The 18,671-nt window shown below is 34.1% G+C and overlaps 2 protein-coding genes across 2 annotated transcripts in view; both read right to left on the bottom strand.

Annotated features, from left to right (window-relative positions):
• Window positions 1-790: 790 nt before the first annotated feature.
• Window positions 791-2,834, bottom strand: LOC117119688. The gene is made up of 2 exons (XM_033264525.1): window positions 2,242-2,834; window positions 791-1,286 (listed from the first exon to the last, which is right to left on the bottom strand). Exons 1-2 carry the CDS (start codon window positions 2,563-2,565, stop codon window positions 969-971), a joined length of 642 nt encoding a protein of 213 aa, XP_033120416.1. The 5' UTR covers window positions 2,566-2,834; the 3' UTR covers window positions 791-968.
• Window positions 2,835-3,452: 618 nt separating this feature from the next.
• The window catches only part of LOC117119677 (growth arrest-specific protein 7-like), a 27,262-nt gene continuing 12,043 nt past the window's right edge, over window positions 3,453-18,671 (bottom strand). The window contains exons 3-16 of the mRNA XM_033264518.1: window positions 17,195-17,354; window positions 16,886-16,974; window positions 16,148-16,166; window positions 15,846-15,914; window positions 12,256-12,374; window positions 10,469-10,561; window positions 9,071-9,171; window positions 8,844-8,918; window positions 8,498-8,642; window positions 7,881-7,997; window positions 7,053-7,092; window positions 6,226-6,305; window positions 4,969-5,067; window positions 3,453-4,511 (exon numbers count right to left, since the gene is read on the bottom strand). Of these exons, the coding sequence (XP_033120409.1) occupies window positions 4,392-4,511; window positions 4,969-5,067; window positions 6,226-6,305; window positions 7,053-7,092; window positions 7,881-7,997; window positions 8,498-8,642; window positions 8,844-8,918; window positions 9,071-9,171; window positions 10,469-10,561; window positions 12,256-12,374; window positions 15,846-15,914; window positions 16,148-16,166; window positions 16,886-16,974; window positions 17,195-17,354 (1,326 nt within the window). The 3' untranslated portion in view covers window positions 3,453-4,391. The remainder of the gene's footprint in view (window positions 4,512-4,968; window positions 5,068-6,225; window positions 6,306-7,052; window positions 7,093-7,880; window positions 7,998-8,497; window positions 8,643-8,843; window positions 8,919-9,070; window positions 9,172-10,468; window positions 10,562-12,255; window positions 12,375-15,845; window positions 15,915-16,147; window positions 16,167-16,885; window positions 16,975-17,194; window positions 17,355-18,671) is intronic.

The raw sequence follows: 18,671 nt of genomic DNA, 5'->3' as shown, positions 1-18,671 counted from the left end.
GCCTTTCTTTCAGGGTACACTTTTTACAGGGCTGCTTTCACCTCCCAGTACAGTGTATAGCTGTACAATAATAATTTGCCATGTTTGAAAAGTGTGTAAAATAAGAACAAAATAAGAACATTTTGAGCCTGAAATTGGCCAAAAAATAAGAAGCCTGAGTCTGGACAAAATTTTACTGGTTCTTATAAAAAAAGTGTATCTTGTTTGATATTATCTTTTCAGTAATTTACACCAAGTCCGCATTTATCTTGATGATTTTTTTATTGCTATCTCCTTTCTACAGTTTACCAATGTTAACTGATTTCATTTAATTTATTTCGTAAAGTTAAAACATCAATTAAACTTTTGACAACTTTTTTCCAAGTTTTAAATATTGTTGTTACACTGTTGACGATATAATTCCTGATAGATGCAAGAGCAGGTAAACAAACTTGAAATACGGCGGAAAATTGAGAACAACTGTTTAGGATATATCGCCTAATGGCCATATTCGACTGGTCGTTCTTCGTTAAACCACGCCCACCTGCGCAGTTGTAAAACATAACAAAATGGCTGCATAGTTACCGCGATACACGCTGCTTCGGATTGTGGCAGTATGGGTTTTTCGTAAACAAATGTTTTCATCCAGTTTTGAGTTCTGTTAGCCTACAATTATTTTTTAACTTCAATGTGGGTAAATATTATAATTTTTATTTTCTGAAATTTAATCTAGGTTATGTTAACGCAAATGTTGTTGCTAAACTGATCAATCGGCCATATTTTCTTTTGGTCACGTGCATAACTTAACGCTGATTAACGCATTCTGGTTACGTTAATTTTCGTTGTCAACGAATTCTATTTTACGAACCAGTCGAATGAAAATATTAATCAACGAAAATTCGTACTCAACGAAATGAACCAGTCGAATAAGCCCAATGTCTTCCTTGGCGTTAAAATACCCAAACAATAAAAATGGCGCCTGTACATTTCTATAAACATACATCCATCATTTGTTGTATGTCAAATGTTAAGTCTGTTTTCGTAATCTCAAAGAATTCATCTATATCTTCTGTTTCAGATTTTTCTGAACTATTCGAAAATATGTTTCTTTTTTTACTCTCTCCATTTCCTCCATGTTCGTTGATTGTTCCCAATTGATCTCTTGGCATTCGATGTGCTAGTTTCAAATCAAACTCGTCCACTTGCATTTGTTCCGTTTCACAATCTTCTATTTTTAGCTGTTGAATGGTTTTTCGAATATCCATCAATTGTCTTATTAGTACTTGATCCATTGCACGCATTTCAATCTTTAAGAGAAAATAAAGTGCGTAGGCCTATATGGCATTGTAAGATAAGAAAATCATAATTCCGATAGCAATGGAATAGAACAATATAAGACATGGCAAATGTCAGCATAGACTCTAGGCCTATACTATTTTATAGGCCTATTAGATCCAACTTTCGTCCACATCAGGAGCTAGAGCTAAATATTAGGCCCTATTTAAAGTACTGAGAGAAATTTTAAATTTCTTATATTGTTTCTATAGAAGACGAACGCGGCTACAGCTTTTATTCATCATTAGATGATTTCATCATTTTATAATTATGGTAAGGTCTTTCATAATCAATAAGGCACAAACATCTAATGGTTATCTCAAAAGTTCAGAACAACCATTTTAAAGAGACTAGAGAATTATACTAAAAATATATGGTGAAGACGGCGACGAAAAATGATGATAATGATAGACCGTACTAGTGGGTGGATCATTATGTCGATTATAATGGGCCTAATAATGTCAGCTGCGACTGCTGGTGAATTGTTATGACGTCGGTATTCTACATAAATTACTGATAACCTAATTCGATACAATCATGTGCTATGGAAGTGGAATTTGTGACGTCAAAAACTTCACTGGTATGGCATGACAAATAATAACATGACCTTGATGAAGATATTTTTAGGCCTATTTGATCCAGAACGACTGGAATGTAATAAAAAAAAAATATACAGTTTAAATTGTTGACGGTTCCGTTTCAGTGGTTATACTGGTACAATTATGGAGGAAATTCTTTTCCTCTACGGTACAACAGAGTCACTTATTTATCAGATATAGCCTAGGCCTGTATTATAAGCCTATATCCTATATATAAGCAAAATTTCAGACTATCTTTGTATTTAATTATAACTATACACAATAATAAACAAATAGAATATTAGTGCGCTGTACAGACAGTATTTTAAGAATAGTCTGTCAAACTTACCAGTTCTTTACGCAGCCACGTAATAGAGTGTTGTAGTTTGTCTAATCGTTCTTTACGAAGAGTACCAGATGTGTCTTCGTCATCAGTTGACATTGATCTCCAACTTGAGATCCTGAGTTCTCCAAGAGTTGGTGGAGTTTCAACAGCTTCAACAAAAACCTCGTTTGTGGTCTCCTGTATCAATGTATCGCTAGGAGATTTACGGGTTGGTGAAGGGATTGGTGATACCGAGTAACCGTCGTTGCCTGTTGACTTTTTACGACTTTTCCGAGTAATACTATCCAGGCGTAGTGGTCTCATCATTTTTTGTAAAAATACCGACATCTTAAGTACAAACACAAGTTTAACAAGCAAAAAAGATACTAAAATTATATAGGTCTATCTCGATGATTTCAATAAAACTGTTTGACGGAACCAACTCTTAATTCACTTCTCCTAATACATTCAATTATGCCTTACTGAAAATCTTTCAGTGTTTTATACAGACACTACAGCCTCGAACTAAGCCAGTCAGTCTGGGCCTACTTGTTCATCCATGTGTAAATGCATTCAGATTTGTGTCCCCTGTCCTAGTGACAATTGGTGATTATCTCAGTGTACTTAAGCTGAGTGTCATATTTTATTTAGAGAATTGTTAGAGTGCAGAAACCGTTTCAAATACATTGTTCTCGAACCCTTTCAGTTTCAGGACACTGTTATACGTCATCGCATGTCAACAGTCTCTGCTCTCCGAAGTTTGTCCATATTAAAACCAAGGTCTTGTCATTAAATTGAGGTCATTGTGTGTATGGGGCAATTATTTTTTTATTATAAAGTTTAGATCAAGTTATAGGCCTATGTTGTTTCAAGATAAAGTACATAATGATACCATCTGTACACAATACCAGTAAAAGTAGTTAAATTCGCGGCATGATCCTGGGTGTAGACTTAGGACTAGGCCTATGTGTTTTAAGAACAATAGAATATTTGCTCATCACCGAATTTAAAATGATAAAATTATAATTTCTTATGAAAGACAAATTGTAACAATTAACTAAGACAAAATAATTCTAAATTTTTGAGATATAATACTCAAGTGTGTAAATATTTAAATGAAACAGATATTAAAAAAATAAATAACTTAAAACTGGCAACACTACATTAAATATCGTTGTATCGATTTTAGTATAGATATAAAATGAAACACAGAAATCAAACAATGTAAAACAAAACAGACTATGCCCAAACCACTTTCTTTATTCTATATGCCTACTAGTAATCCACAATTTTTTTTTCTTTGAAATACAATATAAAACAAATACTTTTCTATAACCATTTTTTTTAGAAAAAAACCTAATAAAAAAGATGGAATGATAATCCAGGATTTTTTTAAACAAACAGTTCGGTATTCATCAACCAAAAAGGTAAAGTAGCATAACAATATAACATTACAATTAAATATTTGTATCTGGTACCTAATCATCATCATCATCATCAATATCACCACAGTTGTCGCTTCTGTCATCGTCAGCAGCAGCATATCAGTCAGGGGCGACGCTAGCGTGGGTACGGGGGGGGGGGGCAAAGAGTCCCTGTCGGGGTATCTGGACGCCACTTGGACCCTCCTGTCGGGGAATTTCCAGCAAGGTCGTCAGGAAAAATCAAATTTCGAGCACCGAAAGTACAATTCAAGCATGATCTACTAAGCTGTTAGATTTTAGGGATTAAAAACTGTTCAGTGCGAGCAGTGCTACCGTATGTGTGAGGATTGCGAGCGTATGGGTTGCAGTCGTGGCGCCAGCTCTTCTCCGACAGGGGACTGGTACCGCCGAGAGGGGGACTCTTAACTTAAAAAAGAAAATCCCATAGAATACCATAGTTAACACAAAATTACACAAAATTTTATTATATTTTAATTTTAAAAATAGGGCCTACTATGTTTTGTCTTGAGTTAATAAAATTAATTAAAAATACATGAAACTACTTGTTCTTGTCTCGAGAATCATAATATACTGTATAAGATATCATTTAAATCCAGTTCCTAACTCTGAGGCCGAAACAGGCCTACATAAATATTATTCAATAAGATATCATTTAAGTTCAATTCTTAACTCAGAGGGCTATAAATAAGTCTACATAGAAGTAATACATTATTTTTCAATGTTGTCTCCTCAAACGTCCATTGTGAAATCGGTTGGTCTGAGCGTGCCGGTGCCACACGCGAGTACGAACTCTTTTCTATCCAATCTTGGATCTATAGTCTGTATTCTTCCATCTAGCCATTCGGTACTCTGAAAGGGTAATGGACGTTAATTATTTTACTATAAACGAATGGGTCAGAATGAAGCAATGTTATGACAGCGAAACGAACTTTTTGATATGGGAGCAATTTGCACAACAAAGAGAGGTAAAAGCTTCTTTACAGACAATACTTAATGAAAACTGATACAATTACACAATAAACAAAGTAATATAATAGTTAATAGAAGGTAATGTCTTATTAATTCTGATTAGCTGCAACATGGGCTGACCGCACATACGGGAATTTTCATCCTGCCAATCCATCCTAAAATATTCAGTTACATTCCACCACGGTTAAAGTAAATTATATATTTTGTGTATTTTATAGGCCATTAACCCGTGCTTCAATTTATGAGAAAACTTGAGCCACTTGCTATGTACTTGGATCAGAACATTGAAAATAAAAGAAGATCTACATCTCTCCCTTCTTTAAATATAAGTACTTACACGATCAAGCTGTTCAGCAACTTTTATTCTGTCGCTAATATATATACCAAAACTTGTTTTCATTAATTCTACACGCTGCTCCTCAAAACGCTCCATTTCCTGACACCCAAACAAAAAGAAACTGAGTACATTGTACTTTCTGGAGTCTTAACCAAAGATACTAGAAACACAAGATAGAGTTCTCCACAGAAAAAAAAAACTCTTCCACCGAAATGCATGGTGGGAATACACTGGGAATACAAACAATGGGGGCGCCGCGTACCGCTGGATCTAAAAAACTTCTGCCACCGTTACATAACTGTGAATACATAATCTCCTTTTGCGGAGATTAAAATCGTTGCCATTATCCATGAGATACTAAGGAGATACAAACAAGTAGGCATAAATAAATCAAAACAATAAAATGACAGACACAAAAGCGCAGAATCGTATGACCGGACTCTGATTAGTGATAAAGTTTTTCTCAAATTAGTGGAAAAATACGGGCGCCGTATGTCCTAGCAACAGAAGGGCGCCCTATACGTCTGGACCAAGTATAGAAAACTTGCATTATAAAAGTATTATAAACGCGTACGTCTGGACCAATTTCCGCCGCCTCATTTGTGCTATGCAAGTGCTCTATCTTGTATTTCTAGTATCTTTGATCTAACAACTGAATAATCAGAACAGGGCTGGGAGTGATGTACGTTGCATCATTAATTATTATATTACGATTATATTGTACCTGCAGAGTATATTTATTACCTGATGAAGAGTTGTTTTATACCGAAAGCTTCACTGATTAATGTCATATAAGAAAGTTTATACATAGGCCTACTCCAAGTATTAAAAGACGAGCCATCGTGTTGGGATTCAATGTTTCAACATTAATTATGTCATCCATCCAAGAGTCGTTTTAAAGCTTGACTTTGGTGAGGAGGATTTTTTCATAACGCTTTCGTTTTCGACATATACTGTACAGTATTATTAAATTTCTTTTACCGGCAAAATTTGTCTTTGTTGATTTTGGTTGATTTTGGTTTCTACACTGTTCCTTCTGAAAATCCTTCTACTTCTTGGTGATTTAGCTTTTCTGTTTCTTTGTGATAAGCTACGGTACCGGGAAAAATGTCCCGGTTATTAGGTCAATTTTCTCCTCTTTACCCTACCATTACTTTTCGCCTGCTTTCTCTCGTAGAAATTTCCATTTCTGACTTTGTAGTTTCCTAATACATTTTCTGTTATATAATATTAAGGTTAAAATATAAATTTACTCACCAAAGACGACCTCACCATTTCTGATATCCAATTCCCTTGGGCTTCGTTGTAAGACTTTATTGTGGAATTTAATTCATCCTCTGCAAACAATTGTTACGTGTTTTTATGTAAGTGAACATATCAAATAAGGACTCATTTAATCGTTAGGCTAATGTACGATACTATTATATATTTGTATTTGCATGTTATAATACCTAATATACATAGACACATTAGCTACACATGCAAACTCCAACCAAGCATTATAGTGGCATAATAATTAATATTTCTAGACGTATAGCACACTTTGAATATTTTATTTTTGCTCTCTTAAATTATATATAACAAAATAATAGAGAAATACAGAGTAATCGGTTGGAATTATAATCAAGTTTAATAATAATCTTGTTTTTACGTATCAGGTGTTATCAGCTGTATGTATGACCTACAGGGTTGGCACCAGCGGGGGGAGGGGCAGGGCTCCACGTCGGGAGAAAAAGCACAATTCGTCGGGGAGAAAAAAAATTATATTATTTTCTACATATTAGTAGACACTAAAATCGATTAAATAAGCCTTTGAAACCCCTAAATTGTAAAACTTTTCGGGGGCACTGAAACACTTTCGAAACCTTTTATTGGAAGCTCGACCACGCCCACTTTGCTTTCGTCGGGGAAATCTGACCCCTCGTCGGAGGCATCGGCCGTCCCCCCCCCCTTTCGGGGATCTCGTCCCCCTGCCTACCATCAACCCAACATGTCTTGTGTAAAGGAAGTACAGTAATACGTTCTTATCTGTTGAATGTAATCTGTATCTTTCTATAATTTAAAACTTTCAGATGGGAACTCACCAGCTTGATCAAACTCAGTTGTGGCTCGTTGCTTTGCAGCCTTATCATACAGAAATCCATAAACACGAAAAATATAGTATAAGAGTATGTAAATATAATATATTAGATTTGGGAATACATTCATATGCAAAAAGTAGCAATAGGCCTACATGTATACATGCACGTCGTATGCCGCATGCTTTTATTACCTCAACCAAGGAGGTTATGTACGGTAATTACTCCTGTCTGTCTGTTAGCAAAATTGGGCAAAGACTAAGAAATGGATCATCATGAAAATTAGTGGAATGGTACATAATAATCAAAGAAAGAGATGAAAGGTCAAAGGACAAGATCAAAGTCACGGAAATCCGATTTTTTTTCTCTTGAAATTAACCTCGAGCATAATAGAAGAGGACCTGACTAAGATGTGTATGCACTTAATTTGAGAGAGAATACCTTAAACTGATATAGACTACTATGAACTCTAGGAACAACATGGGATGTGTGCCAAAATCTATCTGGGACAAACACCCCGAAAATGACCACAATTTTTTTTAAATGGCCACGCATCCTTTTTTATTTGAAGTGCTGCTTTAAACAGTAGGCCAGACTAAACAATATATGAACATATAGCAAACAAAGTTTTTTTTTCTTTATAAGAAAACACTTATGATGAGGGGATCAAATTTCAGAAATCTCACCTTAATCACAAGTCCCGTTCATATGGAAATTAGCTTAAATATGCAAAAGTGGACACATATAGGCCTAATGTGCATATGGAGTGACTGCTCCAGTTATTATTTTTACTCTTTGCCAAGCAAATAAGGAATTTTTTACTTCAGTGCTTACGTTTGTTCGGCTAGATTTTAGTTTTTCTTCTTTTTCGGACACTTTTTTCATCGCCCTATCTATTGCGTTGTATCTACCTTGGAGAAGCTTCCTCTTTTTTGTTACACGTTCTGTAGCCTGAGAAAATAAACACATACACTCGTAAGCTAAATTTCTTAGCCGATGAGGTGAATTTCGATTGAGAGGCTAGTTTGCAGGGTTTGCTTTTATTATTTGATTTACCTGCAAGAGAAAAAAGCAATAGAAAACAATGTTTTAGAATTCATTCCATGGTACGAATAGGCAGCTATATATAGTTATGGTACATAAAAACCGGGTACCATGGTTATCAGGACGATATTTAAATCTAAACAATTGTCATCGGTTGCAGTTTGGCATACTATATTCTAGTATTTTTGGTGTAAACAATTAAAATATAATTAAATTATGTAATGAAGCTTAATAAAATATAATATCTGACTCGTTTGCATTGTAAGTTATTAGCTTCTTGAGAACGCAAGCTAAGTACGCTATAATATTAAAATAAAATAAAAGAGACGTTAAGAAAGACTATAGAGTGCCTAGCAAATGTATACATATTCATTTGATAGAATGTGTTGATCTAAATTCTAACCAACCTTTCTTGTACCATCCCGAACTTTCTGGGCGTATGCCATTAACTCTTTTCTTCCTTTGTCAACCAGGCTAAACGCCCACAAGCGATGAACCTCTGCCTCTTCTTCAACAGACCGAACTATGTCCCTCCACACAGCTCCTAATGTCCTACAATATCAAACAGAATAGTGCATAGTTATATAATAGGTCTAAGGTACATGACGATTTGTTTTAAGTATATTACATACAATACGCCTAAATATAATATATTATGAAATTTGTTATTGCAAATTTAATTGTTAAGTGTAAAGTTTTCTTATGCTCTTCGAATATTTCGCATAAAGTTAATAACCAATTTCTCCAACTCACCCTGCTTCGTCCATTCCAAGATTTGTTTTAGAAATCCTCAATAATGATTTTGCGTATGTTTCCTCCACAGCAGCTCTAAAACATCACAAACAATGTAATTGAATAAACGAATACACAAGAATACAACGTGCATTAAATTCGTTAAAACGGTGTATAATACTGTAGGCAAAATTATTGCTGTTTTGATAAACATGTTTTGGTTAAGTGTTTGGGTATATTATGTTTACCTATCTCTGATGACTTTTGACATTTGTTGAAACATTTCACGACCAAGTTGCTGCTTTTCAAGGAGAACATCAAATCCAGACTTTCCACCTTCCTTGTCAGACTTCAAAATAAACGATTTCGAATATATTTATAGTGATTCTTAAAACCTAAAACATTAGCTGAGAAGATCGTCAATAGTTTGTGTTAAGTCTGAGAAGATAATACTGTATGTGTTAGGCCCCATAAATTTTTTTTATTAGTTTATCACCCGCTCCTTCATCACTTTTGGGAAAAATCAGATTTTTTTTTTTCAATCAACATATATTTTTATTTCAAATGGTCCTTTTTCCATCTTTGTTCACCTGGGCCGGAGTGGGACTGTGTCAAGTTAGGTCTAATAAGCCTAATAAAATATGGAAAAAAAAAAGTATTCTATAAATGACATTTTTACATGCATTTTCCTAAAATGTATTGCTAATAGGAATTAGAATGTGATTTTAAAGCATTTTTCACTAGGCCTATATATTGCATAGTTACAACCTGAGAGATTTGAAATGTGTGACGTTACACCAATAGGTTGGAGGGATGGACAGAAGCCGCCGGGTCACCATCCGGGGTCCAGAGGCGCCGCCCCGATGGGGTCCAGGCGAGGGCCCGTGGAGCTCCGACGATCTGAGCATTTTAAAGCTGTTTTAAATGGATTTCAGGAAGTGTTTGTTGACAATACCGGGTACGGTAAATAAACAAAAATATTTTTAATGAAGCCACGTACAATTTGAGTTTCAATGTACATTTTGTTTAATTTGAGCACACGAACGATGTTCACAAAGATTTTATTACTGAGTAGGCACACTGATCAATTTTTAGTAACGCGTGCGCGTCAGTGAATTAAGTAGGCCTGTTCACGTAAAATACTGTCTAATGTTTCAAATTACTGCATGACCGTTTTTATGAGTTTAATAAAACCAGTTTCTTTTAATTTTAAATACTTTTTCCCTGAATTCGTGATAATTCGTTATCACGCGCCCCATAGACCTGTGCTTGAATGCGCGACAAATTTATGATCACGCATGTGTCCTGCCAAATGCGTGTTTGGCAACCAAAATCACTTTGAAATGCGGGACCGTCCCGCACGATGCGATGATATTGGAAAAAGCTATAACAGGCATTTAACCCAATACATTGACAGTAAATGTTATATGAATATTTGCAGGCCTTAATAAAAAAAGTACGGTAATTATTAAATATTATTCAATATTATTATACATTATTCAATATATTTTTTAATTATTATGAGAAGTAAGTTCATTTTATAAAGTTATTAAATATGTAAAATTCAAGTGTTGGTTAAAATAATAGGCCCTATGGCACATAATGGCCGTAATTATTTTACATACAGTACTAATAGTAATACAGACCCAGAAATGATCACAATAGCTGAATTCCATGAGATCCCGCAGTGGCGTAGAAGTGTGTCCTCGATCAACACGAGGATATGTAACATAGTTAATCTGTAAAAAAATATTGATAATGAATAACTTACAACAATGGTAAATTAATGTCAACTGTACACACGTATATTTAGTTTTAGAAGAAAAAAGAAGTTTTAAGATAGATTAAAATCAAGCGAAACCTGCAGTTAAAAAGGAATGTATATACTGTATTATGGATATTCGTCATCAACTTAACAATGTTTTCCATACATCTTTGATTTCTAATCGTGATATTATATCAATAACGATTTATCATGTCACCCACATTATTATAAAATAGTAATTTACCATTTGCTTATTTGTACAGTATGTAGGCCTATTTGAACCCACACCATGGCAACTTGGACTAAAATGTGATAATTATAACACCATAGTCGAGACATGGCTTCAAAAAAATAGGTCATAAAATTAATTTGAAAGTAATTCCGCCAGAAATTTAAAGGATTTTTAAAAACATGCATTGTGTGTCTATAGTTGATAAACTTAAATATTAAATGTTAGCACTTGCATTAAGTTATAAAATCTTAATTTGAATAGTATAACAAAAGCAATATTGTCCTCTGTGATAACAGTGTCATAAACAATAGACCGAATCGGCGGCTCGGGTCACGTGACTTATAGTGGGCGGGTTTGTTTACATCTGGAGATGACAGTGCATTGAATATGGCTTCGCATTGTTGTTGTTGATGTAGGTCACATTATAGATGTTGCAAATGTTGGTTGGAATGCGAGTTATAATTTGGTAATTTCGTTATTTTAAGGTGTTATTTATTATTATTATTTTTATTTCTTCTTCTTCTTCTTGTTATTATTATTATTAATGTTGTTATTCTTTAAAGTATTTTTTTTCGCGCGTTTTTACTTTTATGACAAATTGTTTAACCTCATTTTGTCTGTATTTTAAAGTTTTAATTATTTAAATGTTTACTACTTTTATATTGTCCCTCCCTACTCCGGGCCCTGGTTAAGGCTTACACTCACAGCAGCCTAGGCTTATACCTGTATGTATCCTACCGTACACTAGCAGCATTCCAGAGCCTAAATACAAATGCACGGAGATTGCCAAGTAATTATAAATCACTATTAAAAAAAAAACATTAGCCTACTGCCTTATTTTACTTTTGTTTTAACTTTAATCTGAACATCTAAATTTATTTTAACTTTAATCTGAACATCTAAATTTATTTTAACTTTAATCTGAATATCTTGTCTTGAGTAGGCCTATATCTGCCAACCGTTTCTTTTTTACTATTCTCAGCCAAATTTTTAATTTGTAAATTACCATTTTCCGTAGCTTTTACTTTTTTCAACGGTGGCCCAAGCTCAAGTGTCTTGACCTATTTGGGCCTCCCTCCATTATTTGTAATAATTTACCGTACTGTTTTTGTATTATTTAACGATAATGGAAAATAAATTGAAATGAACGAACGAACTTTAGGTCGCCGTCTAAAAAACATAATAACTCTCTCAATATAATGTGTTCAATGAGCGCACTGTGGTTTACGATGTGGATGTTTACATTTAGTACCCTCTATATGCCATGTGACCAGTAATAGCTGGAGTCGCCGATTCGGTCTGTTCCACCAATAACCTTATAGTGAAAAGCCTGAAAATCATCGCAACAGTGCATCGCAATGAATTGTTTTGATCTGTATAATTTGAAATATATTAAAAATCTCAGATAATCTTTAAATGAAAGGAGATATATTTACCACTTTATTGCAGGACCTGAAAGACTTTCCAGACTTTGAAGGAATAGGTATATTGTCGAAACTAGTAGGCCTATTTAATCCACCAGGTTTGGGAGACATCCTCATGTAATATGGCTCATCTAGACACAGAAATAGAGATAAATGAAAAGTACAAAAACATAAACTATTCGAATTTTTAGTAAATGTATTGAACTTTATTGGTTTGGGAGAGCTGGCTCCCCCGCCGGGAAGAAAAACCACAATTCGAAAAGAAAACAAAATTTATATGTATTTTCTACATATTGGTAGACTCCAAAATCGATTAAATAAACCTTTGAAATGCCTAAATTGTCATATTTTTCGAGGGCTTCCCCTGGATCACTTTTGAGAGCTTTTGAGCGACACCCGACCACCCCACCTTTTTTTTCCGTCGGGGAGGTCGCCCCCCCCCCCGTCGGGGACCTCGGACCCACCGTGGGTCAAATCCTGACGCCACCACTGCATTGCAGTTTGAAACGAATTGAATACAAAGTCGTAGTAGTAAAAACCACTAACATAATACTAAAATATATTTAAATAATCAGTACGTAGGCCAATAAAAATAAAATAATTGGTTAGCATTCCCTCCCTACCATCAGAGAGGCCACCGACCTGTTTTTTTTTTTTTTTTTTTTTTTTTTTTTTTTTTTTTTTTTTTTTTTTTTTTTTTTTTTTTAACGAAACATTCACAAACTCCATTTAATAGGCCTATGTTTGTTTACCACCCGTCCGCACGCTAGCCAGACCACTTGCACTACTGTTTTTCTATACTGTAGCCACATGGCATCCATGATGACTGTTGTGTTGGAGTAAATTGTGGGTGATTATACTGTATATAGATAATTGCATTATGACTGTTACCGTATTCATAGGTAAAGTTTCTGCTTGTTATAGATGAATTACATAATTTTCTTGTATGCAATTTTGGTCTCTGTTGTTTTTTTTTTCTTATTTGTTTTGCTGTTTTTTCTTGCAACACTCTTTTTTCATGTTTGGCGCGAGGGGAAAAAAGAAAGAAAACGCCCCTCACTACCATGAAAATTGAAAACATAAGGATACTAACCAATTAAAAAAAAATTACATGGCCTTAGTAGAGCCTAATGAAGCAAGTTACTTCAATATTTATGCAAACCTTTGTTAAATAATGTCTTGATGTACTGGGGGTAAGAAATATGAGTTATAAACTCAGTAAATTATAAAGAACATTATTTGATTTTAGGAAGAACATGATACAATTGGTTCCTCCGAGTTTAATCCAAAACTTCTATGTCTCTCCTTCAAGAATGGAATATTGCCTCAAAGACTTCCTTATAGCTACGGCCATGAGAATAACCCCTAAAGGCCTAAATCCCTTTTTAATTATTTAACTTCACCCTCATTCTGCATTTAACCCGTTCCCCAAACTGGTAATATATACTCAATAAATGTGCCAATAGAATTAAGCTAGGGGCTAACATTTGTTTGTTTGACGCATTCAATGCTAGCGATATTAATGGGCTAAATTCATATTTCTCTAAAATTCGTTTGAGCATTAAACACTCCATAAAATTATTTTACATCAGATTAAAAGCCTCATCTGCTAGTGTCGTTTTGTGGGACCGTGATAGCAATATCCAAGGGTCGATTAATAGTGCCCTGATATTTTGAAAATAAAGATGATTATTCTCATAACATCCAAGTTTACGGAGTGTATTTAAGATCGATAGCTACTTATTATTCAAATATGTGGAGCGTAGACCTGTAATTTTTCACGTAATGGCGACAGAGTAACAAAATTGTGCTAATGACAGTTTTGTATTTAAAACGAGGGGTGCATGAGCCCCTAATCACTAGGAATTATCTGAGCAAAAAAAAAGTTAATCTTAAGTTGTAAAATCTCCTCTTATTCCATTATTTTCCTTAGTTTTTGATAATAAATTCATAGCCGATGCATTTCCCATTTTGAAGACCCTGGTTTTTAATCGGAAAGATGTGGTGGATTATTTAAAGAGTCAGACATAAATAAATCTTCAGGACTAGACGGTATATCCACTCACGAATATTATGAGACTGCGGATGAACTAGGGGACATTATTACTTTGCTGTTTAACAAATCCTTAGAAGAGGGTGTAGTTCTAGATTTATGGAAAAGGTTGTAAATGATGCAATATACAATCATTTGGAAAGTAATAATTTAATTATCATCAACATGGTTTCAGATCTGGTCGATCCTGTTCTACGAATCTTATTGAAGTTATTGATCAGTGGTCTCCATGTCTGGATAATAAACATTTATTCAATTGCATATAATTTGACTTCCAGAAAGCCTTTGATAAAGTGGCACTGATAGATTGTTGTTAAAGTTAAAAGCATATGGTGTTACTGGTGATCTGTTCAAATGGGTGAAGGCTTTTCTAATACGGAGAAAGCAGAGAGTTTCAGTTAATGGTTTAAAGTCTGTTTTTCGTGAAGTTGCCAGTGGTGTTCCCAGTGCAGCGTCCTGAGACTGCTACTGTTTGTTGTCTTTATAAATGACCTACCGAAGGCTGTAGTTGAATAGTTGAATCAAATATAACATTTTTTTGCAGATGATACCAAGCTCTAAAGAATGGTTAATTCAGCTTTTGATCGGGATGCTCTTCAGCATGGTATCAATAATTTATATAAGTGGTCGGTAGTATGCCAACTTCAGTTTAATTTGGACAAATGTAAGGTTATGCACTTTGGAACTGGTAACAATTTTTGGAGTATTTTATAGATGGTGATTTTGCACACTCGGTGAAGATTGCTAGGTCAGCTAATAGAAAAATTTGGTTAATATTAAGATCGTTTAAGTTGTGGGTCAGGGGTGGCGCCAGCTGGTAATGTGGACTTCCCTCTCACTTTAGTTGAAAATCGATTTAATTTCTCTCTGTCTTTTTCATTTCAAAATCACTCTATGGCATATTTTCCTTCGATATCTTTAAATGCATTTTGGACAACCCTCAACACTCATAATCTTAAGTTCACCCATGCTTATTCTCGTACCAATACATTTAAGTTTTTCTGTGTTTAATTTCTAATGCTTTACCCATGGGGGTTAGAGACATGCTTTTTGTTTGGAATTTCAGGGCCATTTTTAAATAAAATTAAAGAACTTTTTGTGTGCAGTCTTGGCACGTTTGGTTGTTACTATTATTAACCTTTTATTATTAGTGTACTTGTCTTGAAATGTCTATTTTAACCTAGTTTTAAAAATTATTTTATTACAATAATATGTGTATAGTATATTTATTTGGTATGATATTTTAATGTTTATATTTATTCTATTGCTAATTTTAATTGTGTTTGTAAATTCGACAGATACTGAATTTCTTTTTGGCTAGCCAGTCTCATTGTACTTTGATTTTATTGTATATTTTTCGACATTTGATGAGACGAGTAAATGAAATGAAATGAACCCCCACTCAACTTTCATTCCAGCACCATATCCCAATGCCAATACTTCTGGATACACCTGCACTTAGTACTGTTTGACGTCAGTTTGGACTAAGTCGGAATTCTGTCCGTGGCCCCTCCAACAGCATATTATTCAATAACCTTTAGTACCTTACCAGTGTTTATGTATGTTTGACTGTGGTTTCCCCTTAGACTAGGTCCAGTTGTTATCTCTACATATGTATCTGGAAGAATGTAGAAAAATTTAAACAAAACCTTTGAAATGTAGAAAAATTATGAATCTCGAATAAAAATATAAATCTAGGAACAAAATGTAATATACTTCTATCAAGAGAAGCAGATTACAAGAGATTCGATCACTGGATCTAAAAATACAGCAAAAATGTTCCAAGCTTCAGAAATAAATGTATTTGTAAATGAGTTTTGCTCTGGTAGTAGTCAGTCTCTTTCAACTTACCAGTAGATTGGAAATCAACCTGAAAAATAAAAAAAAGAAAGTTATCGGAAATTTGTTTAAAATAAAAATCATCTATTTTTTGGAAAGTGGCTATATTGAACAATTAGTCAGTAGCAATGCCACAGCCAGCTATTGTGACAGTTGGGACTGTCCCATATAATTTTTTTAATGTGTCCACAAAGAATGGGTCCATTAAAAAAAATGGGTCTAAATTATGCATTTTATGCATAAAATGAGTTCACTTTTTGAATAATGCTTCCAGATTTCTCGTATTTTGCTTAGAATGGGTAAACTGAAGAAAGTGGGTCAAGATTTTTCATAATTTTGCTTAAAATGGATCCAACTTTAGAGAAAATTGGTCCGAATTATTTGATTTTACGTGTAAAGTGGGTCCACCCACCCTGATATTGCCCTGCACTGTTTGAAAATCCTGGCTACGACATTGGTCAGTAGGAAGCCTATAAGTTGTAGCGTCTTCACGTGTCAGGGAATTTCACTTTCGCTCTTTCGGAAATGCTTGAACTCCATTTGATCCAAATTTCGTTAGTTTGTAATATTGTGGTTAACCGTCATATGTTGTACCATCCTGTACCAAGAAATCTCTCTTAATGTAGGACCCTGCCTGGAGGACCATTAGCCCGGACCTCGGGTAGAACTTGTAGGATTTCCTAATGGCAAATTTCTGGAACCACACATGCCTGCTGAAACATTTGCACTTTGAAAACATTATTACCATACCTGCTGCTGTAGCTCCAATTGTTTTAATGCGCCATCAACGGCATTGGCATAATCTGTAGCTGTTTTCGGTTGTGGTATGCTATCATCAACTGTCAAAAAAACATATCATTCAGTTATTAATGGCTAGTTTAGGCTGGTCTCGATGTTATGTTTCTTTTTAGCTTTTTAAATATGATGAAATAATTAATATTACATGACTTTTTTTGTTATAACTCATTGAATTATGTGAGATACGGTAGACCTATCCAATCTCAAATCATGTTTTGCATCTATGAATGCAAAAAAAAGGTACTCAGAATAAAAACTAACCTGTTAAGTCAGAAATATTAGAAATACCAGATAGCACTGAATCAGTTCGAACCAACAGCCTTGGTTCATTCTTCAATGGAACGCTGACTTCATTGGGGTCTAGGTATATTGCAGATTCCTCCTGTTTTCTTAAGTTTCTTGGAGGCAGGATAGGTGTTTGCTTTATAGAAAAGATTAAACAAAAACCGAATTGGGCATATTTTGCAAATGGAAATTGTTTATTAAAATTTACAACAAGCACCGGTAATTTGATTATTGCGACAGTGCTCCTCCATTGAAATACACTGACTGATGTTAATTTTTGTATCGCACTGTAATGACTCCTTTTTTATTCTTTATTTGTTTTTGCACATACACAATCTGCCCTCTGGCCCACGAGGTGTATTGTGTATTTTGATGGGTTTTCTTTTTATTTACAAATAAAGATAATATTATCATTAAAAAGAATAGTATATAGTGGACTTACTATTTATAAAATATACGATATAATTCGAATGAAGGTGACGATTAGTGTTTTGTCGAATTCTTAATTTTGAACAAAGTTCAACAGTTTAACAAAATGTCAATAAAACATGAATAGAAGGGACGTTACTACGTGACTTCTTCTGTATTCGTTTTTTCGTTTTTTGAAGATAATTCAATTTCTGAAAATAGCCGTAAGCCTATAATATTCATTTGTCTTATATACTGTGGCATTAATTTGTTCTGATTCTAACAACCCAACCTAGTAAATGTAATTTTGGATAGGTATTGAGATTAGCGTCAGTAATGAGAGCTTTAAGCAATGACAATTTGTTTATAGTTGGAATTGAAAGGGGAAATTGAAAATCTTAAGTAAACACGATATTTTCTTTCATAATGCCAACTGATATGAAAGGACACAATGTAGGCCTACAATGTAGACCTACGTATTACAAAGGAACTTGAAGGACGTTTAAAATGTTTAGGACAGACTCGCTTATGCTATTGTTTGATTTCAAAGTAAACGTGAACAGAAAATAAAATACATTTAGGCCGATGTTGTATCATTTATGTCTGATTTTAAGCGAATAGGGCTAAATATTACGTTTTTTTTTTCGAGCAATTTAAAATTTAATTTAAACTGAAATTGCTATGAAACAAGAAAAGCCTGTCTTCCGATGGTTTCATCACGTTCTGCAGTACCAGATACCGTATTGGTATATATTTTTCTTTATATCTGACTTTAACCGAATAGAGCTAAATGTAACCGGTATGTATTTCTTTGATCTTTCACTTTCGAGAAATTTTAAATTTAATTTAAATTTAAATTGTTATGAAATAAGAAACGCATGGCTTCCAATGTTTTTACTACGTTCTGCAGTACCATAATATTTGTATTGGTATATATTTTTCTGTATTTCAATCTCATTTGTTTGTTTTTGATATGGACATTGTCTGAAATAAAGGGAGTTTATCATACTTGATACTTGAATATATATAGCTAAGCGCTTCACGT

Source organism: Anneissia japonica, unplaced genomic scaffold (assembly GCF_011630105.1).
Source record: "Anneissia japonica isolate Jap-2015-1 unplaced genomic scaffold, ASM1163010v1 scaffold287752_len1182401_cov188, whole genome shotgun sequence".
In the NCBI taxonomy this organism is placed as follows: Eukaryota; Metazoa; Echinodermata; class Crinoidea; order Comatulida; family Comatulidae; genus Anneissia; species Anneissia japonica.
Note: the sequence above shows the minus strand (reverse complement) of the source record. Positions and strands in the feature narration are given on the sequence as shown.